This window comes from Neofelis nebulosa, chromosome 9, assembly GCF_028018385.1.
Source record: "Neofelis nebulosa isolate mNeoNeb1 chromosome 9, mNeoNeb1.pri, whole genome shotgun sequence".
Classification (NCBI taxonomy): Eukaryota; Metazoa; Chordata; class Mammalia; order Carnivora; family Felidae; genus Neofelis; species Neofelis nebulosa.
In genome coordinates, this window is record NC_080790.1 from 120,457,390 (window position 1) to 120,475,111 (window position 17,722).

The 17,722-nt window shown below is 39.0% G+C and overlaps 1 protein-coding gene across 7 annotated transcripts in view; it reads left to right on the top strand.

The window, feature by feature from the left end:
• Positions 1–17,722, top strand: part of RALGAPB (Ral GTPase activating protein non-catalytic subunit beta) — an 89,924-nt gene that overhangs the window by 31,627 nt on the left and 40,575 nt on the right. The window contains exons 8-18 of one of the 7 annotated variants that reach the window (XM_058685580.1): positions 842–990; positions 1,120–1,336; positions 3,556–3,591; positions 4,818–5,019; positions 8,081–8,248; positions 8,780–8,894; positions 9,395–9,542; positions 11,670–11,734; positions 13,148–13,286; positions 15,481–15,614; positions 16,690–16,872. In XM_058685580.1, coding sequence (XP_058541563.1) covers positions 842–990; positions 1,120–1,336; positions 3,556–3,591; positions 4,818–5,019; positions 8,081–8,248; positions 8,780–8,894; positions 9,395–9,542; positions 11,670–11,734; positions 13,148–13,286; positions 15,481–15,614; positions 16,690–16,872 — 1,556 coding nt within the window. The remainder of the gene's footprint in view (positions 1–841; positions 991–1,119; positions 1,337–3,555; positions 3,592–4,817; positions 5,020–8,080; positions 8,249–8,779; positions 8,895–9,394; positions 9,543–11,669; positions 11,735–13,147; positions 13,287–15,480; positions 15,615–16,689; positions 16,873–17,722) is intronic. The other 6 variants (XM_058685582.1, XM_058685581.1, XM_058685583.1 and 3 more) reach the window with 6 other exon arrangements.

Consider the following 17,722-nt stretch of genomic DNA (forward strand, 5'->3'; position numbering starts at 1 on the left):
AAGACTTAGTAGATAAATGGACAAAGAATATGAATAAATGATTTGCAGAAAAGTTCATTCTCACTGGTAATCTAAGAAAATACAGATTAAAATTCATTAGGTATCATTCTTCTGTGTGTCATAAGCAAGTTATACCTTTTGTGAGCCATTATTTTAAACTGTTTCGCATTTTAAGAGTATGAAAACTCAATTTTTTTAACCTATCGAAAGGCAGTAATATTTAATATCTGTTATTTTCTAAAACATCTGTTATGTGCATTTGTTAATATGTTTCATAGGTAATAGTTCAAATTAAGTTTGTCTGCCACATAGCAACCCAAAGTACCAGAGATTTAAACAAGATAGTTTATTTTCACATATGTTAAGGCCAGGGCTAGGTAGTATAGGGCCACTGTAGCTGTTCCATCGTTACAAAGGACCCAAGGCTTTGGTCTTTTGGCTCCCCATTCTTTGTGTACTCTCTCGTGGTCCATGATGGTTGAATGAGTTCCAGCCATCCTGTTCAGGAATTAGGAAGGGAGGAGAGTCTACATTTGATTGGTCCTCTTAAGGAGATTTCTTGGAAGACGCACCCAACAATCACCCACTTCTCTGTGGTCAGAACATAGCCACATCTTATTCTAAGGGAGGCTTGAACATGTCGTTGTGTATTTTGGGTAGCCGTGTCCAGCTGAAACTTGTATTCTGTAATCAGGAAGAAAGAGTGAATGGATATTGGGAGGCAACTAATGGTGTCTGCTGTAGTCTTGTCCTGAGCCTTCGCTGGTGTTCCTTGAGGAAGATTTTTCTGACCACGTGTTTGGAACTGTGAAGAATAACTCCGTTGGTCTTTGTTTAAAAGGCATTTCTAGACCCCGATCGGACAGTGCTCCTCCAACGCCCGTGAATAGATTAAGTATGCCTCAAAGCACTGCTGTCAATACCACCCCACCACATAACCGGAGGCACCGGGCTGTTACTGTGAATAAGGCCACCATGAAGACAAGCACAGTAAGGGTTTTCATCTCTGTTACTATGCTGTGTAAAGTTGACTTGTTAAGCTGCTATCCGTTTAAAAAAGTCCTGGTGTTTTCTCACATTTTTCTTGAGTGTGGATATATTCTTACACTCCTGTAACAGGTTAGTACTGCTCATGCCTCGAAAGTTCAGCACCAGACATCCTCCACTTCTCCTCTGTCAAGTCCCAATCAGACAAGTTCTGAACCCCGGCCACTGCCTGCCCCTCGGAGACCAAAGGTTAACAGCATCTTGAATCTCTTTGGATCATGGTTATTTGATGCAGCGTTTGTTCACTGTAAACTTCATAATGGGATAAACAGAGACAGCAGCATGACTGGTAAATATTGCTCAAGAAATATGTTATCACTTTTTTCTTTTCTTTTTTTTTCTTTTTAATCTTTCCTACCTGCAAGATTAATATGTATCTTAAAAAGCTTTCTGTCTCTGACCAAGCAGTGTCTTTGTGTTTAACCCCTTCCAGCTGCAGTAACAGAATTTAGGAAGTTTTCCTACCTGTCCTTTTTATGTATGTTCTTTGAGGTTTGGCATTTGTCTGGTTTTATTAGACACACTTCAGGTTAGCCACTTTTTGTTGAATCAAATTCCTTTCAGTAGGTGGCCTGGAAGTTCCCTTCATGTCAGCCAGGGTAATAATATTGAGAGAAAGAATTGAAGATTTTGACCAGAAATTTATTCACAAGAAGTGTTTTCTTAGATTCTGACAGCCATTCACTTATTAGTACATACCAATATCAGAAAATTTCTGCTTCATGAAAGACTCTTACTTCTCAGGTTTTAGTTGAGAGAACTTCATTTCAGGGCCCACTTTCAAAAATACCATTTGCTCTGGAACTAAATAAGACTGGTGGAGAATTAATAACTCAACCCTGATATCTTCATTTAGATTTTATGACAAATTAAACTATTTAGATAAAATCTGATTTATTTTTGTCATCCTACCGTTGTACTTGGAAGTCGTGGCATAGTGTGCAGGATGGGAGCGTAGGGAAGTGCAGAATGTGCTGGATATTTCTGATAGGTCTTACGGAGAACGATGATAATGGGTAGCGTTTACTGAGCTACAGTTACTACGTGCCCAGGCACCGTGTTATATGCATTAATGAGTGTATTGGTTGTTTCGTAAGAAAGCACTTTTCTGACTGGGGTTGGAAGTAGCTTGAGAGAAAAGGATGCCTAATTTATGCATGTCTAGGGGGAATGTTGGTTCCAAGGATTAAAACTAATATACTGATCATAAAGGTCTCTGCTTTCTCTCAGAAATGCATTCTTAGCTGTTATGAATCATCTCAGAACTAAGGTCTAAGTGAGCGTTATACACGTATAATTATTTTAGATGTTCTTACAAAATTTTTAAATGATTTTAAAAGTTGTGAATATGAAGATATTTTCAGGAATATGATTTGAGATCGCATGTTTGAGTTTACAGATTCCCTTGTTCATTTTCTTCGAATTCAAACCCTTTATATTCTGCCATTTCCATATTTTGTTTACAAGCTTGAAAGTAATGCTTACTTGTGGATAAGTAAATGTACTTACTAATGACTCAATGAAAACTTAGAAAACCATTTTTGGCTTATATTTTCTTATGTTCATGTGCCATATATTTTGAGTTTTCCGAATCATGTTTATTAATTTGTATTGTATTTGCTAGAACGAATCAGTCATATTTTTAATTTTTATTTTTATTAAGGTGCAATTCTTATGCTGTAACTTTTGGGTATCAAGCTGTTGACTCTAAAGTCCCTGAATCCAGAATGGCTCCACCTCCTGCCTCCTTGGTGGGCTTGCTTAAAGGGAATATGCAAATCTTCTCACTCTCTAGGGAGTTTGTAACAGCTTTGCTCACCCTCTTGTGCCAAAAGATAGAAACCAGAATTCAGATCATATGTGGGCAACAAATTGTTACTTTGAACTCTTAACATTTTCCTTGGTGTGGAAAAGATAGAAGCTCCTCTTCCCCCTGTTGTGTTCAGAGATGAGAAAGGCTGTTACATTACCCAGGAGATAGGAGGTGTCCGGGTATTTCCCTGGATTGGAGTGCTAATGGGTGCTGCTCTTGAAGTCGTGGGGATGGAGGGTTTGGGAATACAAACACTGTTAGTCTGTTTCTAAGTACTGGCTGCCATCAAGGAATTCTGCCTGCAGTTCACCTCTAACTTAAAGTGTTTGCTTCTATGAACTGGTTAGCTTCAGATTGATGTGACATTACACTGTAGTTTGTAAAAGTAACATTGAGCTGGGAAGGGTTAATGAACTAAAATTTTAATGCACGTTATTGGCAGTTCAAAACCTCAATTCTTTGTAGTTGTGTAATTTTCTTCGTTCATTGTTTTGCATGATACAAAACTCATAATTTTGGATCTGAATGCACAATTTCCTGTTTTTGAACTAGCTTGTGGTATCATAAAGCTTTTAATCTAACTTTTAAAAAGCTAAAAAGCTTCTTAACTTATTGTAAAATTTCACCATCTTTAAAGTATTTTATAATTACTGCTGTCCTTTGATTTGTTTCCATTTATTTCTATTATCTTGCAGCATCTTTTATCCAAATTCTTCTTTCTTATAAATCTTGTAAGTAGGAACCAGAAGCTTCTCCTTAATTGCAGTCATGTTTTTATTTTTTTCATAATTCCATTAAAAAATTTGATTGTCATTGTCTCTTGTAGTTTTTGCACTTGGGAAGAAAAATACTTTTCTGTGTTTTGAATGGGGAAGATTGTTGGCAAAAGCAAATTAATCTGCCTGAATCAGTCCCATTATTTCTGTACACTAGTCTGGTCATGTCATGAATTCCAGGACTTTGCACTAACTGTGTTTTGGCTTTTTTTTTTTTTTTTTTTAAAGCTTTAAGCTTATTTTTATACAGATTTAGTGTTTGATTTGTATGCATTCTGCATGTAGTGTTTTTCAATTGTATTATTGCTGGATAGCTTATTCAGGACAAAAATGGCTCATGGGAAGTTGCATAAAGATTTATGCTTGACTCTGCACTCTATTAAAACTATTATTACAAAATAATTTAAACATTTCACGTAGAGTGATAAAAGATTTCAGAGTGATTTTCAATACACTATGAAATCTTTTGTTAAAAGTAAAAGCAACTTTCAAAGGGCTTCTGTTTCAGTGACAACGAATGACCATGATAATCTCTCTTGCCAATCCAATTTTCTGATTTATCAACCTCAAGTTAGCTGCTGTCTGTGGTTGTTAAAATTCATTCTCATTTTGCTTGGTTGGGCGATTCTTTGGTGTGTGTTTTGGAGTTGGGTGGGTGGTGGGAATGCTCTCTCTTCCTCCCTGCCCATTTCTCATCCTTACTTTGCCCTCTCCCTAAAATATACGAACTGGCATGGGCTTGCCCATTTAATTATAATGTCTGTCTGGGGTAATATGTAAATTGCAGTAGCTGTTTTTCTTAATGTTTAAGCATCATTCTACAGGGAGAGGAAAAAGAATTAATAATAGAAAAGCCAAATTCTTTATTATATATCTGAGACTCTGAGTACAGATATATACAAATGTACTCTGCTGATCAAAAGTTCAGTTGAAAAATGCTTCTAGTAGAATCTGTGAAACTGTTAATATCACTGTAAATTAATTGTTACTATTTTCAAAGAAGATTTCCCAGAGCCCCTTAAAAAAAAAAAAAAAATTAAGACATAGTTGCCAAACAAGCATTATTGAATTCTATTTCAATAACTATTTAATGACACCAACACTTGATCTTTGTGTCCAGGGTCCCATGAGCCTATTTGCGTATTGACAAATGTAATAACACCCTCCTTTTCTCTCCTCAGCCATTACAACACAAGCTAGCATGGAGTTTCGACGGAAAGGGTCACAAATGTCCACAGACACCATGGTTTCCAATCCTATGTTTGATGCAAGTGAATTTCCTGATAACTATGAAGCAGGAAGAGCTGAGGCTTGTGGGACACTGTGTAGGATTTTTTGTAGCAAGAAGACTGGAGAAGAGATTCTGCCAGCTTATTTATCCAGGTCTTAGAATTTTCTTTTTGTTTCTTTTTCCATTTATATCGTTTTGATAGTGAAACTAATGTAGCATGGCTTGGTAGGCTGAATTGATGAGTAAACATTGGTCTGAAAAACTTGCAAATGTCTGTAAGTAATTGAAACTTTTGCTTGAAGTTCTTCCATTTTGCCTGCCTCATCAAATTTGGTAAATATCCTTAAGATGCTTTTTATTTTAGAAGTATTATTTATTTCATCATATTTGACTTTTATGAATTATGGAGAGATTTGGAAGGATCACGCTAGTTAAATAAACTTTCAGCACAGTCTTAGCCATATACACAGTCCAGAAATGTTAGCTGTGAATCTGGCCTCTGAGGAGCTTATTTTCTCAAGTGAGCAAAGAAAGCCATGGACACAAGTGACAGTGATCCATTAGTAATAGAAGTCGGTAGGAGAGAGGCAGAGGTAAAGTGCTGTGGGCATTCAGAAGAAGAAGCAGTATGTACTTACCCAGGGATTCAGGAAAGACTTCTAGAGGATGGGATGATTGTGCTGGACTTAAAAAGGATGGGTAGTATTTAGAGTATGTTAGCAGGTTGGGTAGGGTCCTCTCACTCAAATCTGTGACTTCAGCCATCTGTGTGAATGGCTCTGCCAGCCATTTAGCTGCTCAGGGCAGAAACTAAGAGCCCTTTGAGACTCTTCTTCCACTGTGTCTTTAGATGGTGAACCAACTCCTGCCTTTCTGCTACTTAACCCTCTTTGGAATCTCTCTACTCTGTCTTAACCATGACGCTTCAGACCTTGCCACCTTTTTCCTAGTTTAACTTGTAGTGGCCTCCTATTTTTCTTGACTACATTTTGCTTTCCTCAGCTGACCTTTAGCCTAGCTGCTAAAGTGATCAACGATACCGTTTAGGTGGCTTTGTACCTGCTATAGGTTCTCGGGAGAGAGGATTACGCTGAATCAGAGGGAACCAAGTGCAGAATCATATAGGCCTGAAACAGGGAACTAATCAGGGAAATCTTAATAATAGGCTCTTGGCTTTTGTTTTTGTTTTAATTTTTTAAAATGTTTATTTATTTTTGAGAGGGAGAGAGACACAGCAGGAGTGGGGGAGAGACAAAGAGAGGGAGACACAGAATCCGAAGTAAGCTCCAGGCTCTGAGCTGTCAGTGCAGAGCCTGATGCGGGGCTCGAACTCATGAACCGTGAGGTCATAACCTGAGCTGAAGGCGGACGCTTAACCGACAGAGCCACCAGGCTTTGGCTTTAAGTAACAGGAAACTCCTCTGCTGATCAAAAGTGTGATTTAAGCAAAATAGAAACATGTTATGAGAAATTGTGCCATTTAATACATTCTAAGGTCGGGACATACAGCAGGGCCGCACAAAGGGCAGGGACCAGCAACTGGAAAGTGTTCAAGGAACAAAACAACTTTCTTCCTGTTTCTCGGTCTTCTTGGTCTCCCAGAACTTCCTCATTCTTCTCTTCTCTGCAGATTATTTTCTTAAGTTTCAATGTGCTTCTGAGTTCCCAAATTCCATTGCTTTGGTCTAGGTGATCAGGAGGGCCAGTTAGCATCTCTGAAGCCTAATTTCAGATTCCTGGGAAAAAAGATCTGATTAATAGGGCGTCTACCTCTGGCCTAGTCAGCTATGGCTGTGAGGGTGGGTCACATGGAGTGCTGGAGCTCATCCTTTGTGGTGGGGGCATAGTCTCAGGAGGGAGACTATGGGTTGGGGAGATACCCTGAACAGTACCAATAGTGATAAGGTGGAAGGTTGTTATCATGAGCTTTCTGTCTGGCCCATAAGACTGGATGGATGGTAGTATGACCAACCAAAAGGGCAGATTTGTGAGAGGGCAGATGATGAACTTAGTTATGAACCTGTTGAGTGTGAGATGCCTGTGGGATATTAACAAAGAATGAAGTTCCTACCATGTGCCAGACACTCTGCAAATACTGGAGTAATCAGTACATGTTGTCAGTAATCGATAATTGGACATGACCTGCCTTTAGGTATCCATACACTTTTGGCTGACAGATCTGGGCTCAGTTGAGAGGCATGGACTAAAGACTGATTTGATTATATTCTGTGGCTTAAAACCAGGCTAGTACGAGAGGGAGCTTAAGAGAGTGGATGGAGCTTAGCAGCCTGATGGACACGAGTATAGGAGGCAAGCGGAGTAAGAGGTCTGTTAGAGGAAACAGCTACAGCAGTCAGAGAGGGAAAAGAAGAAGGGAGTATATTAAAGTGGTGAATGAATACTTTAAAAAGGCAGAGTAAGTTGAGACTTGGACACGTCTTTTGGATTTAGCACTTGGGATACTGTTGGTTATTTGCGAATATGGTTTTAACTGAATTCTAGAAAGAGAAGCTAGACTGAAATGTGTTGAGTAGTGACCAGGAGGTGAGGAAGCGGTTTCCAAAGAGTTTTGCAGAGAAAAGACGTACCTCACGGTAGTAGAAGAGTTTACCAGTATAGTCGCTCTGAATTATAGAAGATTGAATACCTAGTTGATTGGGGGTTAGGGGAGGGGACTAAACGAAGGTAGATGCAGGTATATTCCTAAAAGGAGTTTTATTTCAGACTCCCCTCCATGTCACGGTGAATGCAGGGCTGCATGAGGTTTCTTTCTTTCGTCGTCCCCCTGGAAAAGAGGGGGAAGGGAAAAAAGACACAATGCACCCTTTTTTTTTTTCTTTAGGAATTGGAAGATGTTGCAAAACTTTACTGGCATGGAATTCAGCTCACTAATTCCTCTGGCTTGTTAATAATTGCTGTAGCCATTTGTTTTGTTTTGGTTGCTTCATTTGCAGGCACCTATAACTTTGAGTTGCAAGGCTTAAAACTTCAAGAAGGTGTAAGAGACATGAATCTTTTTTTTCTTTTCATTAGGAAAGATATTTTGGTTCTTAGTATATTTGCTTTTGAGTTGTTCTAACTCCAGTAATACCTTTTAAGGATAGAAGTAATGAAGAGTGGAAATAGACTTTCAGATGACTATGTAGAAAATATTAATGATTATGAAAATAATTGATCGGCAGTTTGTTTAAAATTTTTTTCTTGCTTTCCTAGATTTTACATGCTTTTAATTCAAGGTTTGCAGATAAATGATTATGTGTGCCATCCTGTCTTGGCCAGCGTTATTCTAAACTCCCCTCCTTTGTTCTGCTGTGACTTGAAAGGGATTGATGTTGTGGTTCCTTACTTTATTTCAGCTCTTGAAACCATTTTGCCTGACAGGTAAGCTATCATTCTGCACTAGTATGTCACTTGTTGGGTTTGGCCTGGTCTGTTTTGGTGCTTCCTCCCCAGTTGCCTAATTTATCCTGTGCTATTGTCTTCATAGCCCAGAGGAACTCAGGTCACATTACATGGGCATAGAACATCCAGATCCATCCACCTCATCCCTGAATTCAATCAGTTCTGATTTGTCCATGGGCATGTTGAATTCTTTTTGGCCTGATCTAGAGGGCTAAGAACAACCCCAGCCCAGAGGTCCTACTTTTATAGAGTAGGTCATACATTTAAAATCAGTCAGTCAGATTCTAGTTTAATTCTGTAACACCTTAACATAGAAATTCACACACACACACTGCAGAAAATAAACTCAGTAGAAAGTAGTTACTGCATTCTTTATGAAACCAAACCCAGTACTTCTATTGTGAAAAATTGACATAATGTATATTTGGCAATAGCTAAAAACATACTTTGGTTTGGAAATACCAAAAGCTTTTTTTTTTTCTTTTTTTTTTCTTTTTTTTTTTTTGGCAGAGAACTCTCAAAATTCAAAAGCTATGTAAACCCAACAGAATTGAGAAGATCTTCCATTAATATCCTACTTTCTTTGTTGCCCCTCCCTCATCATTTTGGCACAGTCAAATCTGAGGTAACGTTTCATTAAAGTTTTTTATATTCTGCATTCTGTTTTGTGTGCTTCTTCAAGTCAAATTGTATTTTAAAAATGGAACATGAGCTTTTTAAGATTTTTCTCAGGGACTCCTGGCTAGCTCAGTCGGTGGAGCATGCAACTCTTGATCTTGGGGTTGTGAGTTAGAGCCCCACACTGGATGTAGAGATTACCTAAAATAAATAAATCAATAAAATCTTAAAAAAAAGAACCAACTTAGATTATTTCAGTTGAACTGGCAAAGTTGATTTGTTGTGGTATTTCTTCTGTTAGTCAACCAGCATGCCTTGGTCTCCTATTTCAGATGGCACTAACACATGCTGTGTGAGTTAGTGCCACATTAGCCAGCACAGTGGCTAATACTAGTCAGATTGAAAGCCTTTCTTGTTAGACTGACCTCTTTGTCCACTGTAGCGGTTGCCACATGGGCATAGCGCACCACAGCGGTCGATGTTGAATATTATTTGTTTCTTCCATAGGTGGTCCTGGAAGGAAAGTTTAGTAATGATGACAGCTCTTCATATGATAAACCGATAACTTTTTTGTCCCTGAAGTTGAGACTTGTGAATATACTAATAGGTGCCTTGCAAACGGAAACGGACCCCAACAACACTCAAATGATACTAGGTTTGTGTTCACAAAAGTTTTTTTAAGTGAACCCGTATGCTGTTGACACCAGGCATGCTGAGACAGCAGGGGTCAGTGATGGGAACCTAAGCCTAATACAACTCTACTTATTCTGAATCAGAGGCAGAATTGTTAGCTTTTATATATGAAAAAGTTTAAAGGGGGGAGATGAGGGAAGGGGGAAGAATTACAGTTGTCTTAGTGCATCCTCTTTGTTTAGTTTTATTTGTGATATTTTTCTCTTTCCCTCTTGCCTTTCCTCTCTCCTCCTCTCTCCCTTAACCCACTTCCTCCCCTTCCCTCTCTTGTCTTTCCTTCCCTCCCTTCTTACATCTGTGTTTTCCTCTTCCTCCTGCCCATTACGTCCATATGGAAAAAATTTGAGTTGGGTGTAATTCTAGAAGCCATGTAAGAACGCTGCCAGGAGCAAACTGAGGAGGAGCTGTTGCTGTGCTTCCCTCCTTTTTCCTTAATGTTTTCTTTTGGTCCCCTGATCATACTGATTCTCTTTTAAATGGCCCCTCATCGTTACGGCCAGTGACATAAGCGCTCATTATTTTTCAACTTGATTACCACAACTGTCTCTTTGTGTCTTTCGTCGAAGCCAAGAGCATGGTCCTAAGTACAGGCATTCTGAGGACAACACTAAAGAACTGATGGCATGGCTTTTATCCTTGAGCAAGCCCTATTGCAGAAATTAGGATATCCTCAAGGCAGAGCTTGCCTGCCTTGTTCAGTGTCTTCAGTGTTGAGCGAAGAAACCAAAAGGGCAAGAAAGACTTCAGAGGGGGAAGTGGGAGTTAAATTTGATCTTGTAGGGCAGAATTTGAATAGGCAGAAATGAGGTTAGGATTTCATTTCAGGAGAGGAAGTGTCATGACCAAAGAATGGGTGATTGCAGTAGTAGTTGGAGTGAGTGTTCAGAATGTAGTATGTTTTGCAGTGAGAAAGTGGAATAAATAGGGAAGAATAAATTGTTTCCTTTTGGAAAAGACTTGAAGGAACAGAGCTTAAATCTCACTATAAGAGGGCCTCCAAGTTGTAGGGTTTTAGGTTATTCAAATAACATGTCACTTGAAATCAGATAATTTTCTACAGAGTTGATATTTAGTTTTGCCTTAACCCTTGTTCTGAAGAGCTCCCTATGTATATTTCAAGGAAGAGTCAATTGTCACTCTTCCTATAGATTGGGAAAACTATGTCTGTCCCCTCTTTAACCAGGTGGACAAGAGCACTCCCACACTGGGATGAGAAGCAGTGTGTTAGGCTCACCATCTTGTTTCTGTCGTAGCCTTTTCTAGAGCTGTAAGTTCTCTGATAGTAAATACATGCAGCTTGCCTTCAGAATGTGCAGCCATGGTCAAGCCCTGAGCCATGTGGCTTTAATCATTCTGAAAAAGCAGTCTGGTATGTGTATGTATACACACACACACACACACACACACACACACACACAATGGAGTATTACTTGGCAATCAAAAAGAATGAAATCTTGCCATTTGGAACAACATGGATGGAACTAGAGGGTATTATGCGAAGCAAAATTAGCCAGTCAGAGAAAGACAAATATATGACTTCACTCATATGTGGAATTTAAGATACAAAACAGACGAACACAGGGGAAGGGAAGCAAAAATAATACAAAAACAGGGAGGGGACGAAAACGTACGAGACTCTTAAATATAGAAAACAAACTGAGGGTTGCTAGAGGAGTTGTGGGTGGGGGGGTGGCTAAATGGGCAAGGGGCATTGAAGAAGACACTTGGAATGAGCACTGGGTGTTATACGTACGGGATGAGTCACTGGAATCTACTCCTGAAATCATTATTGCACTATATGCTAATTAGCTTGGATGTAAATTAAAAAATTAAAAAGCAGTCTGGTCAGAAAGATACAGCTGTGATTTTTATTTTGTTGTTTTTCTTTTATTTCTAAAAGAACAGAATGTGATTTTAAAGTATTCCATATCTTTCTTAGTTTGTATTACCCTTGAAATTGACATGTTTACATAGCTAAAATCATATTCCTGTCTCTGCTGTTAATTGAGATATTTCAGCCATTTTAGTATTCTTGTCATATATTTAAATAAAACGCACTTTTTTTTTTTTTTTTTTTTTGCTGTTACAGGGGCAATGTTAAATATTGTTCAAGATTCAGCACTTTTAGAAGCCATTGGTTGCCAAATGGAGATGGTAAGAAGCATACCACGTGTAATGTGTCAGGAGAATATCAACATCTGATTTTATGTAAATTGCATTCCAAAATGTCTGTCTTTGTGATTTTTAAAGGCATTTGTAAATTCAGCTCATTGATTCTGAAGGATCTTATTTTAAAATGTGTATTTCGAGGTTTCTTACCTTTTAGTGCTTCCTCAGCCATTAATCAGGTCTTTGAGAGATTCTGCATGAGAGAAATTTCAGATAGATACAGTCTTTATTCCTGGACAGTGTCTGCTTGAAGCTCTTGACTTCTTTTGCTGTGCTGGTGAACTGGCTTGAATAATCTAGGAAAAGCCCTCTATTCTATTATTCCTTCTATGCCTAGTAGATCTAATGCTGGCTGGAAACAAGCATGAGTTTATTCTTTTCCATCTTATCAGCTCTTTTTTTTTTTTTTAAGTTTATTTATTTTGAGAGAGCGAGAGAATGGGCAGGCGCATGTGAGCAGGAGAGGGGCAGAGAGAGGGAGAGAGAGAGAATCCCAAATGGGCTTTGTGCTGTGAGCCTAAAAAACGGTGAGATAGTGACCTGAGCCAAAATCAACAAATGGACACTTAACCGACTGAGCCACCCAGGCGCCCCCATCAGCTCTTTTACACCCAAAGTTTGAAGGTCCCCCAAAGCATCAATGCTTCCAAATTAAAAATGTTTCCCACTGCCCCCCTACTTCTGGCTTCAGGATATGTGATCCTTGTACCTGGAGTAAAGACAGGAGAGTGGAGAAATTAATAGAGTATACTAGAATGAGATGGGTATATGTAAGATGGGTGATCAAATTATTATTAAGGAAATTAGATTCATATCCCAGTAGGTAGCTAAAATAATCAACTGATGTGGATATAATGAATTTTGTTTATATGGGGGAAAATGAGAGAAATCTTTAACAGATACCTTTGTCAGCCCCTGTACATATGGAAGTACTAACTGTAATATTTCATTGTTTGTGTTCTGTGATGTAACTACATTTGAAAGTTACTGTGGTTTATTTGTGTTTTGTTTTTTTTAAGATTGTATAAGTCTTAAAGCGTTCTGAAGTTTTGCTTAGAGGCACTAGGGTGTTTCTTTAAGGACCCAGAGTTATTAGCTCGCGAAATCTAGTGAAGATGGGAAAGGTCCTGAGCTGGCCCTTTGTAAACAGCGGCAAAGAAGACTCCAGAATGGGCAACCATAATCATCAGACCTTTCATACCCTTCAATAGATGGTGTCTGTGCAAAAACACGATAGTTTTAATCCCTTGTCAGTTTTTATCTGTATCAGTTTGTGCTGCTTAAACAGCTACTTAGCCATTCCATTTTATCAACATGGCTTTTAATGACTGACCTCTACTTATACTTGTCAACTTGGGATGTAGACCTCAGATATTTGACTCGTTTTTATTTGACTAGGGTGGTGGAGAAAATCACCTGAAGAGTCATAGTCGCACTAATAGTGGTATTAGTTCAGCAAGTGGTGGAAGCACAGAGCCCACAACTCCTGACAGTGAAAGACCTGCTCAGGCCCTCCTAAGGGATTATGGTAAGCCATGTCTGGTCTTTTGAAATCCAAATTTTATTGAATAAGTTTTAATGCCCAGATATGTAAGACAAACAAAATCTTTTTAAACAAAATTTTAATGTTATGATTTTTTTAAGGTATTTAAGTATAATAGACTATTAGTCTAAGAGATTTTTATTATTTTTTAATTTTTATTTTATTTTAGAGAGAGAGTGTGAGCAGGGGAGAGGAGCCAAGGGAGGGAGAGAAATTTAAGCAGGCTCCATGCTCAGTGTGGAGCCTGATGTGGAGCTTGATCCCATGACCCTGGGATCATGACCTGAGCTGAAATCAAGAGTCGGATGCTCAACTGCCTGAGCCACCCAGGCGCCTCTAAAAGATTTTTTAAAAGAAAGCAAATCTTTTAAAATTAGCTCTATAGCTTCTAATAGCTAATTTTGGGTAGTTTATTAGATTTTATAAATGATTATAGTGGGTTGTCAGGGAAACATTTCTGGATTCTGTACCAAGTGTTGGTAATACAGAGTCAAATAGGATGTGCTGTCCCTCAGGCTCTAATGACAGAGTCAGCCAGCACGTCAGTTATTGCAGTGTGATAAGGGGAGTGATGAAATATACCTTAGATGGGAACCCGCAGGAGAGTGTCTTTGTGTTTAAAAACTATATATCTTACTATAACTGGTTAGATTCTTCAGTCACAAATTTTAAGCAAGAGTAAGGCAGCATTTGCTAGCTGAGCATTCTGTTCAATGATATCCTTTACCCTTGGCAGTTACTTTATGGGTTCTGTGAATTTATGGGTGCCTTTGTGTTTTTATACATAATTATTCATATTGTATTGAATCCGTGAGTGCCAGTCCAACTTGACTGGAATGAAATCTAGATCCTTAGACGTGAATTTAATTTTTTAATCATCTGGAAAATTCATGAGCTTAGGAGTCCAGGCATGTTTTAAGTATCCTCGAGCACGTCAGAGATATCAGGTCATTGTGAGGTTATTCAACAAATTTAAATACAGAATTTATAAAGAAGTTACTTAAAATTGTTATCTTCATTATGTTCATGGATTTAAGTATACTATAGGTGAAAATTTGTTTTTTATGCTTTCTAAAACACTTTTAAACTAAAGAATTTTCTGAATTATCGTATGTGTTCTAATATAAATGTTGGAAGTGATTATTGTTTGTTTCAGCATTTTGAACTGGTGTTAGTGAGTTCTGCTTGTAATGTTCTAGTTTTTACTAAGAAATCCAGATTTGTGTTAGTGTCGCATGAATGTCTCTCTTTAATGATCATTCCTTTTTCTGTTGTCACTGCCCTCTTTCTGATAGGATCGACAGGTATAATGTCCCTAAAGCTTCCTTTATAATAAAATTCAATTTAGTTTGTCCTAATTTATGATTAGCTAAGTAGTAATTACTTTACATTTTTTAAAAGTTTTTATTTATTTATTTTGAGAGAGGATGAGAGAGAACAAGTGGGGGAGGGACAGAGAGAAAGGGGGACAGAGGATCCAAAGTGGGCTCTGTGCTGACAGCCGGGAGCCCAATCTGGGGCTTGAACTCGAGAACCAAGAGATCATGACCTGAGCCGAAGTCGGATACTTAACCGACTGAGCCACCCAGGCGCCCCAGTAGAACTGGAGGCCAAATAAAAAACATGGTGACTTGGTTAATTTCTTTTTTAGAAGTCCTAAAGTGGTCTTAGAGAATTAAATGTTAAAATGTGTTTAGAAAGACATTGCATGTGACTTTTGATAGTTTAAACCCTGAAAATAATTTCAACAGATGCTTTATTCCTAGCATCTGAGGGGATTCTAAAATGTGAATTCTTTTTTCTATAAAATTCCAAGGAAATAATGATAGCCTTTTCACTGTTTTGTTTTTTTTTTTTTTAAATGTAACTCTCTATGAGTTTAGAAATTTTAAGATTTACATTATTATAAGAATGATATCGAACTGCCAGATCCCGGTGGATGTCTGTGTAAAAAGTAGCTGAGCTGGGAACTAGAAGCTGCTTTGGTCCAGTGTGTGTGCCCTGTGCACTGTTGTTGAGTCAGGCTTGGTGCTCAGGCCGGTGGGGTGGGGAGTGTAGCCCTGTGCGGGTGCCCATTGTGCTCACTGTGGCTGCTGTGGTCTGTGCCTGGTGGAATGCTGTGCTTCTTGTTACTAATGCTTAGTTGTTTTCCCTCCCTGTGGGATGTGGCATTGGGGTTATATCCTAGCTCTTAATACAGATTCAGCTGCTGGGCTCCTGATCCGCAGCATTCATCTCGTCACCCAAAGACTCAACTCCCAGTGGCGGCAAGACATGAGCATATCACTGGCAGCTCTAGAGCTCCTCTCTGGCCTGGCAAAGGTGAGGGGAACAGTCGTCGTATTGTAGCCTGACAGCTTTGGACCGTCACTCTTTTTCCCGTATCTCCTGACAGTGGTGGTTATATTCAAACATAGTTTATGTCTAGAGTGTGCAAAAAGGAGCCTTCAAATGAAATTTTACAAAGTGAACTTTATTTGTTTTTAATAAGTTCAAAGAGTGAATTATATTTTTGTTGTTAGTTTACAGGAAACATCTCAGTACTTCCTATTTATTTGCAAATGATAATAGAATGCCTGTTGATTTTGTATATGCTATATAATACCCTTAAATTTTCAGCGTGACATTTTATGCCATTGTAGGATCATCAAATTTTAATAAGTACGTGGGAAAATGTGCACAAATCTCAAAATATTTATGCTGAGTACAAGAAGCCAGACCCTCTCCCCTCAAAAAAAGAGTACAATACTATATGATTTTATTTGTATAAAACTCTAGAAAATGCAGGCTAACCTGTAGTGACAGAAGGTAGATCAGCAGTAACCTAGGGAAGGGGCATAAAGGAGTGGGAGAAAGGATTAGCAAGGTGCATGAGGATATTTTGGGGGGTGATTGATATGTCCACTACTTTGTGCTGATAGTTCACAGGTATATACTTTGGCCACAATTTATCAAATTTTTCACTTTCAATATGTGTAGTATCCTCTATGTTAATTGTACCTCTGAGCAGGTACATAGAACTTCGTAGCCCATAGAGCCTCACTGTAGGGTTGGGTTAGGGGCTTCAGAGGCTTCAGAAATGGGCACACGTTCCATTGCCAGCTATCCTTCTGATTTCTGGCAATGATGAAGTTTAGGTTTTAGGCAGTGAAGAAATATGCTAAAATGAAATACTGTTTTAGGGTTTGAAAAATGCCTTCTTTATAGACTATTATGTGATACATCTGAAATATTCTGTTCCTCTGTAGAAATACCATTTTTTTTTTTAATACCATTTTAAAAAATAAGACTTTCTATGGTGTATCACAGCATCAGAAAGGCTGGGCTTCGGCGCAGATACTTTGAAATTGGTACGGTGGATCCTGGCTAACTGTGTTCCCCGTGTGACTGTGTTCAGGTGAAGGTGATGGTGGACTCTGGAGACCGGAAGCGAGCCATCAGCTCCGTGTGCAGCTACATTGTGTACCAGTGTAGTCGGCCAGCTCCTCTTCACTCCCGGGATCTGCACTCCATGATAGTAGCGGCTTTTCAGTGTCTCTGTGTCTGGCTGACAGAGCACCCTGATATGCTTGATGAAAAGGTTAGTTTACTAGATCCGTGATTTGTTTGTTTGTTTGTTTTTTTTTTTTTTTTTTTTTTTAAATTTTTTTTTTTTTCAACATTTTTTTTATTTATTTTTGGGACAGAGAGAGACAGAGCATGAACGGGGGAGGGGCAGAGAGAGGGAGACACAGAATCAGAAACAGGCTCCAGGCTCCGAGCCATCAGCCCAGAGCCTGACGCGGGGCTCGAACTCACGGACCGCGAGATCGTGACCTGGCTGAAGTCGGACGCCTAACCGACTGCGCCACCCAGGCGCCCCTGTTTGTTTGTTTTTGAGAGAGAGCAGGTGCATGTACACTGCTCGCACATGAGCCAGGGAGGGGGACAGGGAGAGGGAAAGAAGAGAATCTTAAGCAGGCTCCACACCTAGCACCGAGCCTGACACAGGGCTTGAGCTCATGACGTGAGCCAGACACTTAACTGAGCCACCCAGGCGCCCCAAGTTTACTAGATCTTAAAACGGGGAGAAGAAACAAAAATGTATGCTGGGAAAATCCCTCTTAAAAGAGAATCTTTAAGGTGGGGGAGATGGGAAAATGGGTGATGGGCATTGAGGAGGGCACTTGTTGGGAGGAGCACTGGGTGTTGTATGTAAATGTCGAACCATGGGAATCTATCCCAAAAACCAAGGGCACACTTTACACACTGTTATGTTAGCCGATTTAACAATAACTTATGTTAAAAAAAAAGAATCTTTAAATACAATATTGCATACTTACACTGAATATAGTTGTAATATTTTAGGAGAACACTTGTTCTTTTGAGCACAACTCAATAATTGTCATCATGCTTATATTTGGTTGCAAATTAACCCATAGAAAAGTTCT